The sequence below is a fragment of the Oryzias latipes genome, chromosome 15 (assembly GCF_002234675.1).
Source record: "Oryzias latipes chromosome 15, ASM223467v1".
Taxonomy (NCBI): Eukaryota; Metazoa; Chordata; class Actinopteri; order Beloniformes; family Adrianichthyidae; genus Oryzias; species Oryzias latipes.
In genome coordinates, this window is record NC_019873.2 from 14,254,390 (window position 1) to 14,277,832 (window position 23,443).

A 23,443-nucleotide genomic window follows, 5' to 3' on the forward strand; every position below is an offset into this window, starting at 1 on the left:
CCACAGTGGCTCTACTGCGGCTGTTAAGCTGCAAACCTAATGATTTTCGTTCTTGCAGAAAACCAAAAGGGATGTCAATAACTTTGACCAGGACTTCACGCGCGAGGAGCCTGTTCTGACTCCTGTGGATGACACCATCGTCAAGCAGATCAACCAAGATGAGTTCAAAGGATTCTCCTACTGTGGAGATGAGGCCGCAGCTTAAACGCAGAGACTGTCCACAGCACATCTCAGCATTTAAGGAAACAGCCTCCTCATCAGTTTTAGAGTCTCAGCGCTCCAGGAATTGTACCAGACCATTAGTAATTCTCATGGATCCTGTGCTCTTGTTGCTTGTCCATCCGTACATGTGTGCTGAAACCGTACGCTTTCGCAGCATGAAAGTGCAGGCCAGCTGCAAGAGAAATGTTGGCGGGTAGAACCAAACTAGAGGTGGACACACAGACCAGGCTGCCAGGTGGTTCAAGTGTGCATGTGCTGCTTTATACCTCAAAAGAAAAAAAAAGACGACTCTCCTTTCTTTACAAGAACATGCTGTGTCCTTCATGTGTTTGTGTTTCAAGAATGTTTATTCTTCCTTAAAACCTGTGTGCGGAAAGGAAAAATGATTGTATTTAGACATTAACACATGTTTGCTTTATTCTGGGAAAAAAGAAGCAAGGAAAAAATATTTTTGTGAGGAACCAGAATTAGAGACAATAACCTTGGACATCAGAGATGTTTCAAGCTTTAATCTATCTTATTTTAGCCATTTTTAATATAGAAAAAGCTGCACATTGTGTTTTCACATTATCATGTGAAAATATTGATTTAAATTTCTTCATCCTAATCCAGTCAGTACAATCAGCCACAGGCTAACAGACCTAGAGTAGCTGAACACTGGGAAGGTCTGTAGTTTAAAGTGTTACAAACTGTTTTTAGTCTAATGTGAAACTTGACCCCAACTGAAAACAGTTAACCCCTGAAGTCTGAATTGATGAAGCTCTTTGAGGCGATTGCAGGATTTTTCCAGCGGCCTGTATGACAAAGCTGGACAGGTAGCTCAGATTCACCAAAGCTGCTGCACGCTCAGCCAATCAGAAAGATGCAAATTCAGACTCGTCTCTGCTCATTTTTATTTGCTCAAGGAAATACAAAACCAGGGTTTGACCTGTCTTCTTTGGATTATCTTCAATTCTAACTACCGGTAAATTGATTTTGCCTTCAAGACCCACTCCGCTGAAAGTAGTGTTTTTGGTGTTTTTAACATGTTCATGTGGCATTTTTCTGACGATAGAGGGCATATATGAAGACAATTAAGCTTCTGTTTGCATTTGCATTTCAATCAGACCTATGATTAGTTGCTAATAACCAACTGGATGACCGTGTTGAGCTTCGATACAGTCCTGCAGTCCACTGGAACATGTCAAACCATGTATCCAGCTGGAAGAAAGTTAGAAACAATCACAGACGTCAAGCCTTTTATTATACAGCATAACTACATAAACAAAGTTCTATTGAATCTGCTTTGTTGTACAGGCCCAGCCTCAGGATAGCTTCTGATAAATGACACGCCTTGTTTGTGTCTGTACATGTGTATGTGTGTTTGTGGTAACTATAATGACCTGGCCAACAAAAACTCCACAGGACAGTTACGTATCATACGTGTAGAAGAATGTGCTGTGTCATGAGACTGAATAAGGTGTTAACCTGAATGTATTTGCTCTGCAGTCAGTGTGTGTGTGTGTTTACAAAGGTTAGGAGCCCTTTTCATGCTGTCATCGTGATTTGTGTTTTATTTAAAGCGTCTTTGTGTTCTGTTGGTCTGTCCTCTTGTGGCTGGTTTTCGATCCTATGACACTTATCTGGGTCAGAAGCTGCTCAGATCCTCACAAATGAGTTAACCAAGCAGACTTCACCAAAAACAAACTTGACTAGCTCCATTCTTCTGCCTTAGAAGTCTTCCCCATCTCTGTTTGTTCTTCTTACTTTTTCTCACACACTTTCAGATTAAGACACCTTTGAGTATTGAACTGCAAGTGTTTGGAACAGTCAGGGCAGCGTTGGATTACACCTGACCACAGTTATTATGCATCAGTTAATAGCCTTTAGACCTATACTGTACTGCAAATGTACATTTCAGCTAGTAGGACATTATGAACTGTAGCATTAGAGGTTTATGCAGCAAGCCATACAATATATAATGAAAGGGCTGAAGTGTAATTTCACTTTTGCAGATAGAAAATGTTGCACCATTAGTATTAACATATGCACTTAATTTATTGATTCTAATTTGAAGAGTTTTAAAAATAATGAAGCACTTCAAGTAGCAGCATTTTTAATTGAAAGAGATCATTTTGTTTAAATTCAACAAAAAATAACAACAAACATGTAATTTTTTTTTTAATTCCAAAGAAGTATTTGTAAAAAAAAAGAGGATTCTAACTTGTAGAGTTACATTGAACCCCTAGTCAACTGTTAGTCGCAATTACTGTCATCCTTCTTCTCTTTCCTGAGTTAAAACAAATCTGTTGATTATGTGGAAGAGAAAACGGGTTCCAGCTTCGTGGAATAGCACAGTTTGAATTTTAAATATTGTCGGAGGAAGTGATTAGAAAAAAAATCATGACTTACACTATGTTAGGATAAGACCCACTCCAATGAAAATGATGTTTGTGTGTGTGTGTTTTAACATGTTCTTGTGGCATTTTTCTGAGAATAGAGGACATATAAAAAGAAAATTAAGCTTAAAATTGCATTTCTGAGTATGTCATCATTCCAATCGTAGTAAATCTGGAGCAGACCAAAAGAAATACGGTTTGAAAAAGAGCTTATTTTTGACGTCAAAAAATACCCTGAGCGGACCAGAGGCTTCCTACTCTGAGCTCTTAGCAAAAGGAAGGGGAAGTGGGGCGTTGCTCCGTGCCAATTGTCACACCCACAGCTAGGAGGCGAATATCTATTGCACTAGTGGTGCTCTACAGAAACTATGACCTGAATGATATCAGGTATTTGGCTAAAAAAGCCATAATCATAAACCACTAGGAACACTTCGAAAATAGCTCAAAAGCTGATTGGAATGGGACTTTAAGTTTAAAAACAGCAAGATAACAACTTAAAGAGGAAGCGTGTCATGGGTGAATTATTAAAGTCAAATAAATAAAAGATGCATGTCCTTTTTAAACCAAAAAGCTAAATTTATGATCAAATGCAGTGATTCATCCTTGGTTTTAGGTTTTGTTTCTTCAGTTTGAGATTTACCTGAAAACGTTCTACATATTTGTTTAAAATACCGACTACAACTAGTTGAAACATAGTTCTAGAGCTTATTTGCAAGGGATTTCTAAAATGGGTTTTGGGCTTTTTCCTTAATTCTTCAGAGGCCTTCATTGTTCATTTGGGAGTTTTAACCCCCCAGTGTCTGTTTATAAACCTGAAGTCCATAGCAAATGGAGACGATTTAGCTCTTGAACTGTCTGAAACACCTCATTGGATAGTCTATCCCTCTTGTTTGTTACCTTGTGACATCATTAGCTCAGAAAGTCTGCTTCAGTGAAAAATGGAGCAGTGATTATTTTAGTTGTTACTAACCAACCAATGCAGGCCGTACCTTTGTGGTGATGGCAGGGTTTTAATCATGACCTTCAATGATTTATGCAGTCGCGAGGTAAATTTCCGTTACACTAAACAAGGGATGTGAACCTTTTTTTGATGACTCCCTTTCAAAATAAAACTTGTAAATTTTGTTTTTTGCCAACTGTTAGATGAAGCAAAGTTTGAAGTCTCCACAAAAATGTTTGAGTGGCCATCTGTTAATGTTTTAAGCTGAATAGCATTTGTAGTTGGACCGGGGTACTGACACAACAGGCAAACGCACTTCCAGCAGTGTTGCAGCATCAAAACGGGCAACATGTAGCAGTAAAACGGCTTACTGTAGCAGCCCATGCAACACTCATACGAAATGAGCAGAAGTGACTGCCCTTAGCATTATGAACTTCCCTTTTCCTTTCCTTCTTCTCATGTCTCCTGCTAGATCTTTGTTTAGTCTCTCATTTAAAAAATGTCAAGTTGTTTGTCCCAGAATGACCCAAAGAAGACAATGTGTCCCAGAAGTCCTCCATGTTAAATGCCAGATGTCGTGTCCAACACAAACATCCTCCGTGTCAGGAGCTGTCACTGTCTAATATTCACATCACTGGTGGACAGAGTTGGAGGGAATTTTGACACACGGCAGCACGGAGTTTTCTTCAAACAGTAAAAACAGTGTTATCATACCTAGAGTGTCAAGCATTTTTCTTCCATGAGTCATATGCAGAATTTTACTTTATGTTTGGGGGTATTTTCACTCCCTGTTTTTGTGAAGCCTAGTCTGTATATTTTGCAATCTGATGTGTGTTTTCTTTCATTTATTTTCATGCTCTTCGTATTTGTTTTGGAAAAAAAAATTGTGCCAAATGTACTGTATTTTCCAAGGATTTAAAGTGTATTTTAATTTGAAAATGAATTAAATATTATAGTGTATGAAATTAAATGTTCTCTTTTTTTTTTCATTATGATGTATACTTCCCCCATTTCAAGCCTAGCGGAAGCATTGCATTAACTATCACAACGTAATCTTGTACATCTGACATATTTAAGATGCTGTCACATAGCGACAGTGCAAAAAAGCAGTTTAAGACTTGCATTTGGAAAAAAAGTAGTAAATCCTGCTTTTATACTGACGCCTAGAGCATAGTTTTGACGTAGCTTTGCTTCTGCTCCAGCCTCAATCAACTTTTTAAAAATCCAATATTTAAGTAAAGCTTTAGCATCAGAGACTCACAAGTTTAAAAAACATTACTTTAAAACGCAGTGTTATTGCTGGGAAAGTGAAGCTTTTACTTTGAAAAACTTACTGAAAAAACACATTATGTGAAGGATCAGATATCAAATACAGAAGAGTGTTTCTGCAGATGTATTATGGGCTGAGATTAACATTTTGTGGAAACTGTATTTTTTTTCATTTTAAAGCTGGCACTATGTGAAAAATCATGAGAGGACAACTTACAGTTTCACCCGTGAATGCATTCCATCACAGTTTGCATTAATACAAAGAGACTTTTTATCTCTTTTAAAGACACATTTTTTTACGCACCAGCAGTCAGTGGGAAACCTGCATGTGCCGTTGGCTCTAATTTAAAAAACTGCCTGAACTCTTCTGCCCCTTAACACATTAGGCATCCAAACTTGTCAAGTCAGAAACCAGAGAGTTAGGATTTGTTAGTCGATCTAAGTTTAACAGGTTCATCCTGTTAATTGAATCCTGCTTGTACCATTTTTCAGAAAGCTATCATTATTGCAAGATTCCCAACTAACTAGTAAAGATTCTGTTCTGAGGTTTTAGATCATTTTTCACTGTGACAGAAATTGAGTTCAGTCAAGATGTGAACATGATCAATAAAATGCAGAGATAAATGTAAACTAGATCAGTTCCTTACTTATTAACTCCTGTCCAGAAGTCATCCAAGTAGCTAAACAATTTTTTTAAAAGAATGTTTTCTTTTTAAGCTAATTATTAGACCCTGCCCAACTGCAAAATGCACTTTTAGCCTATAGGGTTTTTCCTCCAAGAGAAGAACACTAAAGTTTAGTAGGCTATAGATCATTAAGGTCAAAATGTAGAGCTTTGACCCTAATGGTCAAAAGGCCCTTTTCTTAAAAACAAAGTCGGCTTCTTTTGCTAAAAGAGGTTAAAGAGGACACGTACTATCTACTTTCGTCAGTAGATACGGAATTTGACAAGCTGTTATCTTTGCAAACACATGTAATGGCTCTTCTTCCAGTTCATGTTTGTCAGTTGGGAATCTTTGAAGGAATAGAGTATAATCTGTGGAAGGTGAAAGAATTCTTCTGTGGTTTTGGTCCACGTTGACCTGAAAATGTTACAAAGTAGCTGTAGAAGTTCCACTTCCTACAGGTAAAACAAAAATCTATACTTCTATACTCAGCTGTGAAACAGATATATTAAATATTTTTTTGTACAAATACAAGTTTGGAAAGAACTGTTGCTCATTCAATTCAATTCAGTTTTATTTATATAGCCCAATATTACAACACGGTTGTCTCAACTGGCTTCACTCATAAGTTATTTCTGCTCAGAATTTGGGAACTGTAAGTAATGTGACACCAAAAGACAACCTACAAACTAAAACTTAAAATGCACCAGACAAGACATATATAGTGAAGTCAAAAGCAAAGTTGTTGACGATATTTATCCTTTCCCAGAGAACCTAAAGGGGAATGAGGTCTGCCGGCGGTCTGTTGTGGAGTCAGGCTTCACTTTATGTACAGTATACTGTAGCAAGATCTTCCTTTAGTCAATAACTAGTTTTCCCATTATGGGGTCAGGAGATGCTCATGTACCATCACCACAGATAGACAACAAAGCATGGTGGCTAAGTTTAATCCAACCACAAACTTTTCCTTTGATGGAATGACCAGACTGGAAAGGATGGTGAAAACAATAGTGTAGCCCAACCAAACACGACTAGGACAAGGAAACAGCACAGGTTAGCTGAATTAGGAAGTGAACAGCATAGGTTAGCTGAATTAGGAAAGACTGAGATGTCATTCAAATTGTTCAATACAACTTTTTTATCATTTCTGGTGAAGAATACATCAAAGGGCAGCCAAGGAAGAAGTCTCAGAGTTCTCTCCAAATCCTGTATGAGCTCTCCAATTGTAGGACGACTACAAGCAAGACATTTAAGACTGCACATTTTATTGGAAGAACAGGACATCTATCTGGACAGTTTCCTTGTATCAAGTCAGCTGGCCTCAAGTTTAACAAACAAAAGTTCTACTTGAGACAAAGCCAACTTCGATTCCTTTGACGACTTTGGATGAGGCTGAGTCCCAGTGGAGGCAATTGGCCAGCTTCAACTTCCAACGTTTAAAGAGTTGAAGTAGTCCAAAGAATCCCAACACTGGAGCTAAAGCTCCTATGAGTAAGTATTTTTTATATATTGTTTGCGGTTTTTCAAAAACAGTTAAAGCTGCCACAATAGACAACTGCAAACTGCAAAATGCCATCATGAATCTGCACCATGCCTCAAGGAAACATCCATGGAGAGAAAACAGTAACAACAGCAAAGAAACGTCTTGCCCTCATATGTTCAACACCCTGCATCACTACTGGAGTCAGCCAAGCTGAACTCTCCATGGGGAAAAAGATCCCCAAAACAGTCTCCACCAATAAGAAACATCTTCAGTCAAAGTGTGTCAATTGACTTTTCTGCTGCTGTCATCATGCGTCTTTCCTTTTAACCACCTGGAGACACCGTCATGGCCAAGAGGAATTAGAAAAAGACCAGAGTGACATCTGGAGTTGTTTGTCAGGAGCATTTTACCCCCTGCACTTACCGTCTTGGATCACCAAGGATAGTGGATCACAAAGGTTACTGCAGTGGAGCTATACCAATCTAAAAGTCCAGATACATCAGAGGCTGCATCCTCAGTTTTTATCTCATACCATGCTTACACACCTGCTGTCCTACCTTTGACTACTGTGCCAGAGCCAGTTAGGAGTTTGTAAGTTTACAACTTAGCTGAGGGACTGCATCTGTATTCTTTGTGGAACAATGTATGCAATGCTGTCTTTTTTTGGGGAAGAAGGATATGTACATATAAAAAATATTAATAAATTACATAAAATGTTGATACTGCAATAATTAGCATTAAATAAATATTTTTAAGGTAACCTAAAAATCAATTTATTATTGTTAGTTAATGAATAATTAAGCAGTATTTAACTATAATGGTATAATATGGTATAAATGTATTATATTAAGAAAAGCTGTTATCTCTTAATTTTAGTCTTCATTTGATATGTATGTATGTATGTATATATATATATATATATATATATATATATATATATATATATATATATATATATATATATATATATAAAATACAGTTGGTGAAGTCAATAGTAAATTTCGAGGTTGACGAATTGTTTTGGTTGTAAAGGAAAAATGTTTTTGGCTTTTATGACACAGTTTGAAGGCTGTTGAAGTCTGCTGTTTAACAGGAAAAAAACACCACTATTTTTATTTATTTATTTATTTTCCAACAATTTGCACGTTATGATACATTTTGTTGGGCGGATTGTGGAAAATGTTATTTTCTAAGAAATAAAAAAATATCCACTCATTAATTAGTGTTCTAATCTAGAAAAAGTTTTTTTTAAACAATAATTTCAGAGAAACAATTTTCTTTGAACAATTTTATGTTTTTAATGAAACGCGTCGAATTTGGCAGCTGCTGTGGCGGGAAAAGGTCCCAGCTCCTCACACCTGTTGCGCCGCAGAGACAAGCAGGTAGAAGTTCGGCTCGCGCTGGAAGGGGGCGGGCTCTTTACAGAGGGGTGGATCCCTGTTGTGGTTTTAGCCAATCAGCGCTGGAAAACGGCTGTCACCGTGCCAGCTGACATTCGGGTCAGAGACCGCGCAGCTTCTGCGGGGACTTCTGTCAGTCCGCGAGGGAAAAAAGTTTTGACAAGCAGCTCGTGTCGACAGCAGCAGCGGCTCGGCGTTCCCTTCCAAACCTGCAAGAGGTGTCCTGTGAGCGGGGAAAGAAGAGGCCGTACAATCCTCGGCAGTGTTCTGAGACTGTACGCCCCCCCCCCCGAAGCCCCCTTCTCTTACAAGCCCGGACGCTTTCTTCCAGCCAGGGTTCCATGGACTTACTCATCGCATAGAGGGACTTCTTCTCACCTGCGCTCTTTGGCCTAAAAGCGGCACTCCCCTTTCCTCCAAAAAAAAAGAAATACGTCTACTAACTTTTAAATTAAACTTGAGTGGAGTTACTGCTCTGCGTCTGAGTAAGCCAAACTATGACAGCTGACAAGGAAAAGAAGAGGTAAGAGCAGAAATCTATCTGTTTTTCTTACGTGCGCATGCGCTTTGACTTTCTTAATTCATAATAGTATTTATTTATTTATTTATTTATTTATTTATTTATTTATTTATTTATTTGTGTATTTAAGGTAGAAGCAGGGACCTGTTGCTGCTGTGTTCTCGGCCTGATATCATGATGATATTTAGTAAAGCTTTAATGGGTCTTAACAACCTATAAAACGTGATGTAGTTAAAAAATAAACATAAAAATCAAATCAGATTTAACGACGCGTTTACCGGGTGATACGCTGTAAACACACTGAATGGCTTAATGAGTATTTTTTTCATGTTGCTTGAGGTTTTTCAAAATAAAACCTTACCTTCCTGCCAATTCTATGGACTGACAATAGTACACTGGGATGTCAATATTTAAGCAGGATATTAATATCATTTTTAGTTTTAGTTATTCAAAATGTTAATAGTCAATTATAAGCAGAAAAGTAATATTTGTATCCTTCACCTCTGGTTTTGAAAAATCCAAGATGTCTGTAAAAGGACAATAACTGCTGATGGCTTCAGAAATTTATAGGCATCCTTACTGTCAGTGTGATTTCCTCTTGGATTTTTTTTCTTAATTTTTTTGGGAAATATCAATCCAAGAAACGTTAGCATAGAAGGGCATATACAAGGACTTTTGCGTACATTAGTGTCGTGTGCAAATTTCTAGTTCACCTGTGCCCACGTGACGAGGTCTGATCCTTTCAATCAATGTGGCACAGTTTGAGTCTGTAGTTTTTCTTGCATATTCAAATGACTAATGGAGAGATCATGGGGCGAAATTGTGTTTAATTGTGTTTACTTAAGGCTTTCTCGTCTGTCCAGTTCAACCCAAATATTAGCACAGCAAGTATTTTAACTGCAGACAGAAGCTTAAGCAAATGTTTTGAAAGACCTGCAAGTTAGGAAAAACACAATTAAAGTTTTTTTTTTCAAAGCACCATCATAATAGATTTATTTATTTTATCTTTAATTTAAGCACTTAGGCTAGGTAATCATTTTATCAATCTGAAGATTTATGTTTAAATTTTTTAGTGAAAAGTAGATTGTTTTAAAAAAAATAAGGAAAACAAAAACTGGACACATTCTTTAACTTAAATGCTTTTATTGAAATAAGTTATTTTGATATAGTGATTACCTTCATTTTTATCCCCACTTACATGAATTGTCTCCATCAAATATATTTTTATATATTCTAAATATTATGTTACTTTTTGGATAAATTACCTATTTAAAATAAAAGGAAGAGACTAACTTTTATGCCTTTTCCACTGGTTTGTTTTAAGCTTGAATCTCATGTATACAATGTCTCTCTATATGGTATTGTATGGTATATTGTAAGTGGTAAATCTTATTTTAATTAGAAAAAAACAGCTAAAAAGTATTTGGCTTCTTAGACTCTTAGAAATGTTGCAAAAAGTTCTGTTAAATCTCACACAAATGCATTTAATGCAGGAATTCTATCAGTTTCAGTTTGCCATTTCGCACACATTGTGCTCACATTTTGCACGTTTTTAACTTATGGTACTTTTTTTTTCACACCGTGTTAACAGCAAATGTCCTTTCAAAGTTGCAGCCCACTGGTAGAATGTTTTAAGGCCCTTTGTCTCATCATACTGTTACTTGTCATTTTATTTTTTTCTAGATTTATCATAAACAATAGCTCTTCTCAAAAGTTTGAAAAATCAAATTTAATTAATTTAGTCGTGTTTTTTTGAAGCTAACCAGACATTTTCTGACATCTAAAAATGATTAAATTAATTAGTAAATAAGTTGCATTTAGTAATTTGGTTTAAAAAAAAAGTCACCTGAGAGAAATTGACCCAAATTAGTTTATTTCTTATCTACTTTTATATCCAAATTATGTATAAACATGTTTTAGGGGGATTTAGGTGTTTCCATTCTCACATCCTTACATGAAATTTGCTGGTTTAATGTTAGAATTTGCTGTTTTGAACTGGTTCTTCCCACTTTCTGCTTGGAATTGAAGTATCCCTTCTGAGAAATGCAACATTAAGGCCTGTAATGCAATTGGATCAGAATAGATGGTTGATTCTAAATAAATAGACAATATTGCTGAGGTTGTTGTCAGTGATGAAGGCAAACATCAAATAAATTGTGCAGGATAAGATCTTTCAGCCACATTTAAGTCTAAGCTCCAACCTGGAGTCAAAATTTCATCTGTCATCAAAGTCTGACAAGGATTTATGGCAATTTGTTAAACTTGTTTTAGTGTAGATATCATTAAGCATATAGTGGATGTTGGATCATCATTCCTGCCCTTTTTTATTCAACAAGTTAAAGAAAAGTCTCTTCTTAGTGACTGGAGAAGTTTAGATCACTTCTTCTTGAGCTCAGTCTCGTCAGCAGGACTTGTTTTTCTTTTTTTGTTCACAGTCCGTGCATCGACATTTTAATCAAGCTAAGCTGTGGACTTTGACTTGGGTTCCCTCTTTTCTATTTTTACCCTCAAATGTGAAGTGGTGGATTGACAACTATTGAGGATCGTTGTTCTTGTATGGCTTCATTTGTTTTAAAATAAGCTGTAGCTGTTGGATAAAAGCCGCATAGAGGCCTCTAGAATGCCCTAGTTTACCGAGGGGTTCATGTTTGATTCCTGTACAAGTTGCTCAAGTTTAGCTTTTCCTGCACAAAGAACCCTTTTCATGATTCTTCCACTACTGTGCCAATGTTTTGTCCTGGGGAGGATAGTTCCGTTTTCTGCTTCAGCGCTGACACATCATCCTATCAGTAGGTTATGATTAAAACCTTTTATTAGGTATTGTAGTCATTTCAATTCTCCTGACGAGAGGCCCTTGTGTCTTTTGTCAGGTGAGTGGTTTGTTGCATGGCTCACTTGCTGCCGACTCCAAGAAAACGGCTTTATTTTTACCCGCGCTGACACCATGAATGAGTGCAACGGCGTGAGGAAGGCCTCTCGTTCCTCTCAACTCGTGATTCTGGAAACAATGTCCAAAGGTCATAGTCCGGGGCAGCTGCCTGGTTGATATATGTTACATGACTGCATGGTGGGCAATCCATAGGGGTGTACTCTCCGCCTCTGTGAAAGACCTCGAGCTGTTATTCCTGTCAGGAGGGCTGTAATTGTATATGTTGGAACTCTATTTCACAACAGCCAAACTTCACCAGAAAACGGGATCTAACAGTGTAAAAAGAGAAAAAACCAAGTTAGATGAAGGCATGCTGTATTATCATAATGAGAGGAAATGCATGGCGTGTGTAAATAGTGATAAGTCTTGAGTGTTTCCTGAGTGTTTAAGATCATTAAAAGTAGGGGGAAACTTAGCATCACACTGGACCTACTCCTTATAGGCATCTCCGCAGAAAAGTATTTCATATTGCTCCTTAAAATGTGTGGATGCGCTCTCTTTTTCTCCCTGTGTTGCACTGATACTGATTGAGCTGGTTTTTCCTTATGTGTTGCAACTGTTGAAAGGCAACGTAGAGCACCGATTGTGGGTTTAAAACGCTTCAGTATTGGATTTGTGTTGTGTCTTTGTGTCAAGCTACATTCACACCACCCTCAGCAACACGCGTTCAAATGGCCACTATGTCTATGTTAACACGCGTAAATGTGCATTTTGGGCTGCTGCGTTCAAAACTCTGGCATTCGCGTGTAGCTACGCACATTTTTGAGACCGTGTTCGGGCTCTAGGAACAACATGCGCGGCCACTGAATGTGCGTTGAAAGTTAAACCAGGTTGAACGTTGACCAATCAGGGACTTAGATTTTTAGCCAAAATCAAAAAAAACTGTCATTTTCTAGGACATGATTTCACTAGTTTATTAGATATTTGGCTCTTAGTTGAAGGTGGTGTAAGCCTGCCAACAATTCCCATCATCCTTTTGTCTACACTCTCTCCTGCTAGCTTACAGGCCCTCACCTCCCCCACCTAACATTACCAGTGGCAAGCAATATTAGAGCTATCCAGCCGTACAGTTCTGAGGCAGATACCGGCCCGGATGAGGAAAACAAAGACATTCATGGATCTATTTGTCTGCAAGTGCGTTAGAATAAAACAGAGCAGGGAGCTTGTGGCCTGCCAACTGTAGCACTCACGTCACAGCTACAAGCCTTTTCCCTCTGTATTTTTTATCTGCTCCCGATTCACAACCATTTGAATATAGAAATACTCTATAACCCAATTTTAGGCTTAATTTTCTTTATAAATGTCCCCTATCATCAGAAAATGTCCCACAAGAACATGTAAAAAAAAACACCAAATACATGATTTATTTTGGAGTGGGTCTGTAAGAATAATTTGCAGATGGTGAGAAAAGTTCAATTCAATTATATTTATATAGCCCAATATTACAACACACTTGTCTCAAAAGGCTTCATTGTACAAAACATAAAATCGGTTATACAGTAAAATACAATAGCTGATTGCTAAACTAAACTAAACAGACTAAGTTAAACTAGGCATCTCTGCCCTTAGACCCTCATTAGTAAGGAAAAACTCCTAAAAAACCGATTCCAGGAGAAAAAAGAAGAAGAAACCTCAGGGGTGTCCAGATGAAAGAGGGATCCCTTCCCTCCTTCCTCTAATAAAAAGTTGCGACACAAGATGGTGATCAGAGGTGATCCAGATGCACTTGGAATGAGCAGAAAACCAGAAGCAGCGCCACTGACCCGACAGGCCTGTCAACTCAGCACTTCACATGCAAGCTGAAGCCTGCTTGGCGCAGCCCGCCAGATCCTTCTTTTGTGTGCCAGTCTGGTTTCCCATAGCCACCGAAACATCACGCCACCTCCAATAGCAGCTCAAGCTGCCCTGTGGCACACAAAGGAAGAGAGACGGAGAGAACGGAGCTCAAATCCGGGAAAGTTAACTGTGACCAAACATGGGTTTTTATTGAAGCCAGTGCTGAGCTTCAGGCGAGTTCTGGGTTTTGCTACTTGCTTGTTTCTGTTAAAGACTTTCATGTGATGTGATCCACCAACATCAGATGCTGTTTACACTGAGGATTCTCTACAAGCTTTCATCATAGAAAACTTTTAATTTGCCTTTTCTTCCTAATATGTTCACTTCCTTCTCTATTTAAAGGCATTTTTCATGTTTTCTTGTAAACACCTCAGATTCAACGATTTTTTTTTTTTTCTTAACAAGTGTTTGCTCCTCCAAACTGTATGTTTCCTGAAAATAAAGCCGACTTCCTTGAAGGCCATTCATGGAAGGAAGTCAACGGCAAAAGTCGTCTTCAGCTCCGCTGCAGCTCTTCCTTGTTAGTAAGGCAGAGCTAATTGCTTTGTTCAGAATTTCCCATTTGGGATCAGTTTGATGGCTTACAAGAAGTTCTGTCGCCACCCATAATGACTCCCAGACCTGAGCTGAACTTTGCCACAGATAACAGGTCTGAACTGAATTTATTGCCTCCCCTAAAGTAACATTATTCTAAAGCACTTCAGAAACCTATTTAACCAAATTTGGTCGCTTAAAATTTAAGATTTATCAACAATCTTGGCTCATATTTTGGGAATTTGCCTATTCATATCTGATGAAATAAACATCACACACTAAAAGCCTCTTTACTTTGTCAGGTTGAGTTTATACGGTTAGGAATTGTTATATATTTGGTACTTCTCTGGCTTTGTTTAGAGTTTAAATCTCTGATTAACAGTTTGTATTTGTTGTAAACAAATGAATTACAGACAGAGAGAATAAAAGAGAACACAGTACGGTTTTTATTTAACTTTTTAACTAGAGAAGTGTTGATGAAGGATATGAGCTCAACCATGGGTGTAGAATTTAGTAGGACTAGAAAAATGGTTTCTAAAAGCAATCAATGAACTATTTGTCTTTTTTTTTTCGGGCTTTCATCACGGTAACATTTTTAATTAAAAAGGCTTAAGAATTCTGAAATGAAATCTTTAATATTCTCACGGATTTAACAAAAACTTCATGCAGAAACATTACAGTATGTACTAAAATTTTATTTATTTTTTTGCATTTAATTTTTTTCCCCATTTTAAATAATTTAGGAAACAGTTTTTGCCAAAGAAGACCAAACTATGATCCCTCCACCACTGTGCTTAACAATTAGAAAATTGTGGAATTTTACCCCCCAAAAAATGTGAAACTATTTTTTTTTTTTTAATTCTTGTACTATTAGTGGGAATTCTTCAAACAGGCTTGTAATTTTAAACATTTTTTGTAAACTTATTCATCCAAGTTCTGTAAACTGAAAGCTTTCAATTTATTAGATTTTTGTACTACAAGCCTTCAGATTTTTCATTTTTTGCAATATAGAAAAGGAAGTCAAAAAAATAATAATTTTTTAGTTACTCTAAAAAAATCAGAGAACTAATAAAAGGGTCTATTCAGAGTTCATTTGTGATGTCTGGATTCCCCATGAAGCCCCCGTAAAGCTGTTGGTCTTCCTAAAGTCCAGCTTCCTGTTTGACCCTTAGGCTGCTTGCACAGCAGTGAGGGGAAAACAGCAGGGGAGAGGTGGTGGTCTGGGAAACATCTTTCTGCATGTTTCCTTTTGTTATTTTTATCTCTTCATTCTCACCTGCCCACAACTCCCATGTTTTCAGCCTGTGCGCCTTTGTTTTTACTCTTTCTTCTGTCCTTTTGCTCACATCACAATAACTCATCCTGGATTCCCAGCTGCCCTTCTCACTTTGTTGTTGTTGCCTCCCCTGCTCCTTTAGACTAATGTGCTCCCCTCACCTCCTTCAGAACTCTGTCTCCCTGCCTTTTCCTCTTTCCCGTCCGCCCGCTCCCCTTCTTCCTCTTCCTCTGCCTCCAAATGTTCTTAACTCCATGGTCCACTGTGTCACCTGGCCCCGCTCCATCTCTTCTTCCCCTCTTCTCTTTCAGGGAGACTAAGGCTGCTCCGCAGTCAAAGCTGCAAAACTCTGAGAAACGAAATCCTGTCGCCTGTTCTTGATAAATCACATTTTATAATAAAAGGTGAAGCACAGGACCTCACACAGAAGTTAACTGCCTTATTAAAGCGCCAGTATTTAAACCAAGAGGTCATTTTTTTCAAGTAATCCCATTTTTTCGCTCTCTTGTGGTTGTTTCACATCTTTTTTATTCTGAAGAATCTCCAACCAGACCAACCGCATTTCTTAGTAATGTGTCTTAGCTCTACGCAGTCGTCATGTCAAAGTTTCCCTACACGCAGCCTTTAAAGGACTGTTGCATCGCAAGTCCCATTTGCATAGTGAAGATAGTGGGAATGAGTAAAAAAATAAGAAAGGATAAAATATAACAACTTAAATAAAACAATAAAAGATTCAACAGCTGATCATTTATATTATGTGGAGTATTATTTGTAACCCAATAGCTTAGATTTGTCATGTGATGTAGTTTTTGTATTGAATTATTTATTAATTTATTTATTTATTTTTGACAAGAAAATTTGGAATTACTTTATAAATCAACAGGGCATTAAACAAAAAGAAGTAAACAAAGACGGCGTAAAAAATAGAGTAGATAAACTTTAGGTACAATTAAATAAATACCTAAGTGTAACAAGTAATCATAATTTGACAAAGGACGAAAAGGTAAACATCCTTAAGAAAGGGTTATAAAGAGCAGTATAAAGCATTATAAACAAGGTCAGAACCAACTTAAATAAATAATGCCGTTTTTGAATCTCAGGGCTCAAACCCTTAAGAACTTAAAGACATTTTTTAAAAAAAAAAACTTTTTTTATAATTTTTTTTTAACAGTTTTTAATTGTTTTTTTAAATAGCTTTTAAAAAAAGATAAATAGTAAACATCTTTATTTTAGTCTAACAATGGAAAACGTATAAGTAAAAACAAACACCACTGTATGCAGAACTGTAAAGCCTTTTGGCGCGACATGCGTCACCCCACACTTGTACGTTGAGAGGCACGTGTGGGCTCAAGGTGTATGGTCATCGGTAGCACATGCTGAAAAAGCCTGCACACGTGTCCTCACACTTCAGTGTTTTGTGCCCAGAGAGCAGACACACAGACGTCTTTCTCTTTAATTCCTTCTCCACCCACCGTGGCCCCTCAGGGCCCCATTTAGCACTTTCATCTGTCAATCAGCTGCACAGAGCCAAGCTTTCAACCCTAACCATCACTTTCTAAGGTCAAAACGGAGTTGCCGGGCTCTACAGGATCAAACCAACAAAAACATGTCAGACGCTGCATGCCCGAGGGTCTGAACCCACCAATTATGACATTGTTCTCATGAAAGCCACTTGCACTCTCCAGAAACATTAGTGTCCAACAGTAGCAGCATCTTTCAACGATTTCATTGTGACCTGCTTAGTGCTTCCGTGCTCAACGGAAACTGAGGGAAGTTGATTTCCCTCTATCTGTCCTCCATCTATGAACGGCTTTGCCTTTCATCAGCTGTGGAAGATGGTTCTCAGCTCAGGGAGTGCAGCTTCTTTTCCTTAAAGAGAAGTCAAAAGTTGAGGCAGAAAATCTGTTGAAGCCTGTTCTGGCTTCAAATCAGATCTTTTGCAGCCAGAAGAACAGGTTGCAGTGACTTGAAAAAGTCCCAGAAATGCAGCAAATTATCAGAGTGAGCATCCAGGTTTAACAAATATCTCTGTCTTGTCGAGACATTCCTGCAGAAAGTGAAAGGAAAACTTTGAAATCTTTGAAAAAACACTTTTTTTAATACTTTAACTTAAAACCGTATATTTTGTTCATAAGTCTGTCATGCTTGAATTTTTTTGTTTTAGATTTTGAACTTTTATTTACATTTTCAATCAGCCAAGTTTAGGATCTTACCAAAAAGTCACTCATTGCCCAAACTTGTATTTAGCATATGAGGCTGATCTAAATCCAGATCCCGTATGCAGGATTTGTGATGCAAACTGATACAAAATTTAAAAAAAGTCTCAGCTCTTTCCACATCTTTGCTCCCTAATGGGTGTCACTGTTCTGCCCTTCGAGGATACCTTTAATTCTTTAAGATACAGAGCAATACTCAGTTAGACTAAAGTTAAGAAGTTGAAGGGCCCAACTATACGGTACTGTTGTTTTGAAACATTTAAGAAATCTAAAGAAACTGAATGACTGATCATTTATTTGAGCTTTTTTATAACATAAATGAAGCTAAAGTCCCATTATGTTCTCTGCATGTGACCCATCCCCTGGGGTAGCTGTGAGCTGCAAACACTGGTGGTCAACCCCCCTAGTCCAACGCCTTATTGCTCAATGTCAAGCAGGGAGACACTGAGTCTCTGGTATGACTCAACCTGGATTTGAACTCACATCTTGCCAGTCTCAGGGTGGCCACTGAGATGGTAACTGTGTAACTTTAGTTTACTTAGAATTAGGGTTGGGCGATGTCCCCTAATTTGGCCGTTGACGATGTTTGCTGTCAACCATCGGGATGGACGATGACATCGTCGGGGGGGGGGGGGGGGGGATGTTACATTTTTCGTTCTTGTATAACTGCTATTCGTTATTTTGCTTTTTTCATTTTATCTCCCAACTAATGGTTAATCCGCGATGATCCAGTTTAAATTAGGGAAGTGACTTTAACAGAAAAAGTAACAAGCAAGATAGAAAAGAAGTGTAGTCGCTCCCGTACTTAATTAGTGAAGTGGACCGTCGGAGCGCGGACTTAAAGCTTTGTGTTTGATGGGAAGGGGGGGGGGGGGGGGACATGAGCGGTATGTGTGGGAGATTTAAGACTGCGATCCGTCCCGCAGCTCTAGGGGTACAAGCAACCGAACTCAGAACCGGGTCTAAAAGTGTGTGTCTGAGCACAGCTCGGATCGTCAGCACACACAGCGGTTTGAGCATCAAAGCAGAAATGTCGCTCAGTCCTTAGAAAACATTTAAACAATCACGTGGATTTGTGTTTCCAGTCGTGTCCCGACTAAATAAAGGCTGATGTTATTCTTACACGTTTACGTGCAGCGCCACCCAAAGCTAATGTTGTTAGCCCGTGTTAGCATACTGCTAATCCTGGCTCCGTTCAGAAAAAGCACTGACCACACGGATTAAAATTCAAATGATGAGCGAACAGGTGTTTGATAATAACCGTAACATTATTAAAAGCACGTTTAGAAGATCGTCTCGTATTTTACCGAGCTGACATGTCAATATATATAGCCGCTCGGTGCTGTTATCGTTTTGTATTGAATTGTTACATTCAATAAAGTTTGGAAAAAAAGTCGCTCGGCGGAAGTTGTATCCCCTTCCGGTTTTCAAACTGCGCATGTGCGAATACTGCGCATGTGCGAATGATTTATTCCGACCGAAATTGTGACCTTAGTGAACGTTTTTATATTCTGGAAACATTTTTCTGGGCCCATGTACACGGTTGGATTCTAATCCGACCATTGATCCCATCAAGATATTTTGTACATGTAACCGCGGCTTATGGTGTCGACGCGCAACGTGGCGGGGGCGTGGCATCACGATGGTGGTCTCTCCATCGGGATGTCAGTCACCCATCACGATGGACGATGATATCGTCCATCGGCACAACCCTACTTAGAATCATATATTCCCATTAGTTTTCCACACATGTATGTTTTTTTGACACCTTTAGGCACAACAATTACAATATTGTGGCAAATGTAAAAGAAAAAAAGAAAAACTGGCAAAACTATGAATAACGGAGCTAAACCTGAGCCATAAATTATATTTTTGGCTTAATTAACAACTTGCTGCAAATTAATAAAACCCACATATGCCTTTACTTGCTTTAAACCTGCAGACTGTATTTGCAGTGAAGCTTACCAATTTTAAGAAAGTAAAAACAAACTGTAAATGAGTATTAGAAAAACACAATTAAAGGAATAAATGAAACTAAGAAATAAAAAAGCAGGTTAATTGTAAAGATTATTTTAAAAGTTTTAAAAATGAAAAAATAAATTCTCTGAAAAGATGACAGAAAATTTAAAAAAGAAAAATATGAAGATCTTTTTTTTTCTTTTTTGTAATTTTTTCTGGCACTTTTTTTCTTCCATATAGCATCTCTACCAATCTGGGTATTAGTTGCAACCTGTAAATGTGCTTGTTTGTGAACTTAAATGATGTTGGAGGCTGAAACAAAGGAGTAAAAGAATCTGCAGCAGACATATTTGATAATGTGGGTGAACCATCTGGGTCAGAGCCTCTGCATGGAGCATCAACTGTTTCGTTTCTGACGTCGGGTGTTTGAATCTAGGCAACTCGCTTGATATTCTGCAGAAGGGTCCGCTCCTCCATCGCCACCTGTGCTCTGCCCCCCCCCCCCCCTATCTGCATCCCCTCTGTGCCTCTTTCAATCAGCCAGTCTATCCCGACCATCAGCGGGCTGTGGGCTGGTTTGTTTGTTTGTGCCAGAGTGTGTGTGTGTGTGTGCGTGTGTTTCTCAGTGTGTGTGTGTCTTTCATGGACTATCAGAATCATCAGCAATCTCCTGCATCGTTCTTCCCCTGATTGAGCCAAAGTCGGGGCCCCTGTCTGGGATGGCTGTTTGTTGGCTCAAGTGTGTAAATGTGTGCGTGTGTATATGTGTGTGTTTGACTGTTTTTCCAGAACTCTCTGTTCCTCAGGATCACAGATTAGCCTGCGCTGTATTGTTGCTCTGTGTTTGTGTTCAGCCAGGCGCCACAGCTACAGGAAGACCCGCTGTAAGCAAGGAAAGGTGTGTGAGCTTGCATAGGTTTTGGTGTGTGTGTGTGCGCGCGTATGAATGGGCGTGAGTAGACTTTTCAACCTTCCCATAGAAAAATGAAATGTTCAATTTGTCAATAAGAAGCCAAACACATCAGAAATAGACCAACATTTTGTAAAATCTAGTTGTTTGGATCAAACTGTGATATTCATTGTTAGCAAACAGCTACAACAAAAGCATGCAAAGACTTTTTCTTCCTGCGTGCACTCTCATGGAAATTCAACACAACTTCTATTCCAACACTGTTTAGAAGTTCTGCTGAAGCGAGGCCTGCAAGTTCCAGCTGCTTCCAGGAATGATAGGATCTTCAAACAAGTGCAGTGTTCCTTAAAAAGTGGGCAGAGGTGTGGTCACATTCTCAGGTTTCAGTCAGTGTCATTGAAATCTGTACATCTGTTCTCAGTGAGAGTGATGGAAACGACAACAAACTGATTAGAACATTTTTGTTACAGAGCTGGGGAGCAAATGATCCATGCAGAACTGTTGTGAAGCTCCCTCCCCTCCCCACCTCTACACACACACACACACACACACGCACACACGCACGCACACACACACCTGCTCTGGTTTCAGGATCTGTTTCCTATAAGCACCTCTTGCTGTGTTATCACAACAATCACATGGACACTAGGGGTCAGGACCTGTTTTCTCTGCCTGTGTTTAGTGCGATTGCGAGGATGTGTAAAGCCTGAGCAGACGGTTCGCATGCACGATTGAGGCTTAAAGTGAAGACAGCAGAAGGTACTAAAGTGTTGATCAAAGTCTTCGGGTTTGTTAAAGACCCAATATTAATGTTTGCTAACTAGGCCAATCAAAATGACAGCGGTAGAATAAGGTTAGGTCAGTAAACAAAAACAACTAACCTTTTCATTTATTTAAACTTCAAATATATATTTTGAGATTTAATTGACAGATTGAGAAAAAAAAGGTGTGGCAGCGTTATTAAAATGTTCATATTTGTTTGTCAGGAGAAAAATTATATCCAACTCAGAGAGGACAGGGGAGTTAAAGAGCCTCCAAGCTTTTCTTTTCAGGTTCTATCAAACATGAAACCCTTTATTATTTAGACTTATGCACCGGGCATAAGGCTGCAGTGTTGGTGTTGTGTTGAATAGGTGTTAGGTTAAAGGTTTAGATAAAATGACAGGGGGATGATAGCACAGAGAAACTGAGCCTCTACTGCCAGCAGCAACAGGGTCACCTAAACACTCCCTGTTGAGATTTTATTTACAATACACAAAAGATCCCTAATTCTTTCAGACTCTTATTGTGAAAGTTTTTTGGAGCCCAGGGAAATGTATGAATTTTTTAAAACCTTTTTAGAAATAGCTAACCATTTAATCACATTAAACATTAGATAGGGGTAATTAGTACTGTAGACTATAATTCTCTATAGGGTACAGATTTGAAGCCTATAATGTGCCAGTCACATTATACAGTGGTGGACAAAACTGTTGGTACCCCTCAGTTAAAGAAAGAAAGTCCACAATGCTCACTGAAATGACTTGAAACGTTCAAAAGTAACAATAAATTAAATTTACTGAAGGCTATAAAACCATCTCTAAGCAGCTTGAAGTGCCTGTGACGACAGTGGCACATATTATTCAGAGGTTTAAGACCCACGGGACAGTAGCCAACCTCCCTGAACGTGGCCGGAAAAGGAAAATTGATGACAAATTGAGGAGACGGATAGTTGGAACTGTATCCAAAGAGCCCAGAACGACCTCCAAAGACATTAAAGGTGAACTCCTAGATCAAGGTACATCAGTGTCAGATGTACCATTCGTCGTTGTTTGAGCCAGAGTGGACTTCATGGGAGACGACCAAGGAAGACACCACTGTTGAAAGGAAATCATAAAAAAGCAAGACTGGAATTTGCAAAAATGCATGTTGACAAGCTTCTGGGAAAATGTCCTTTGGACAGATGAGACAAAACTGGAACTTTTTGGTAAGGCACATCAGCTCTATGTTCGTAGACTCAATAATGAAGCATACAACGAAAAGAACACTGTCCCTACTGTGAAACATGGAGGAGGCTCAGTTCTGTTTTGGGGCTGCTTTGCTGCATCTGGCACAGGGTGTCTTGAAGTTGTGCAAGGTCAAATGAAATATCAAGATTATCAAGGCATTCTGGATAGAAATGTGCTGCTTAGTGTCAGAAAGCTTGGTCTCAGTCGCAGGTCATGGGTCTTCCAACAGGACAACGATCCAAAACACACAGCCAAAAACACCCAAGAATGCCTAAGAGAAAAGCGTTGGACTATTCTGAAGTGGCCTTCTATGAGCCCAGATCTGAATCCCATTGAACATCTGTGGAAGGAGCTGAAACATGCCATTTGGAGAAGACACCCGTTGTCTCCTCATGAGACAACTGCATCAGTTTGCTCATGAGGAGTGGGCCTAAATACCTGTGGACAGGTGCAGAAGGCTCATTGACAAATACAGAAACCGTTGAATTGCAGTGATTGCATCAAAAAGTTTTGCAACAAAATATTAAGTTATGGGTACCATCATTTTTGTCCAGCCCTATTTCATTAGTTTGTTTTAAATAATTCTGTTAATCAACAACTGACAAGTAATGGCTGATATTGATATTGATATTTTCAGTAAATTTTAATTTATTGTTACTTTTGAACGTTTCAAGTCATTTCAGTGAGCATTGTGGACTTTCTTTCTTAACTGAGGGGTACCAACAATTTTGTCCACCACTGTATATGGGTACAGCCTCACCCATATTAATGCAGCAGATTTAATGGGCTGTGTTGGTTTTATGTGTCACTTTGTGGGTTTACGTGTAATCAAATACATGAGGGTTCTTCATTAACACCTGGGGAACGGTTAGAAAGCTGCAGAGCGCTCACATCCGCTCATATCAGCAGTCAGACGAG

General features: G+C 38.6%; 2 protein-coding genes across 3 annotated transcripts in view; both read left to right on the forward strand.

Annotated features, from left to right (window-relative positions):
• Window positions 1-4,424, forward strand: part of LOC101172355 (protein kinase C epsilon type) — an 86,579-nt gene extending 82,155 nt beyond the window's left edge. The window contains exon 16 of one of the 2 annotated variants that reach the window (XM_011484252.3): window positions 59-205. In XM_011484252.3, the coding sequence (XP_011482554.1) occupies window positions 59-205 (147 nt within the window). Of the gene's footprint in view, window positions 1-58 lie in introns of both variants that reach the window. The other variant, XM_011484251.3, reaches the window with a different exon arrangement.
• A 4,016-nt stretch (window positions 4,425-8,440) lies between these two features.
• Window positions 8,441-23,443, forward strand: part of LOC101172602 (endothelial PAS domain-containing protein 1) — a 50,831-nt gene continuing 35,828 nt past the window's right edge. The window contains exon 1 of the mRNA XM_023963599.1: window positions 8,441-8,880. Within this exon, the coding sequence (XP_023819367.1) occupies window positions 8,855-8,880 (26 nt within the window). The 5' untranslated portion in view covers window positions 8,441-8,854. The remainder of the gene's footprint in view (window positions 8,881-23,443) is intronic.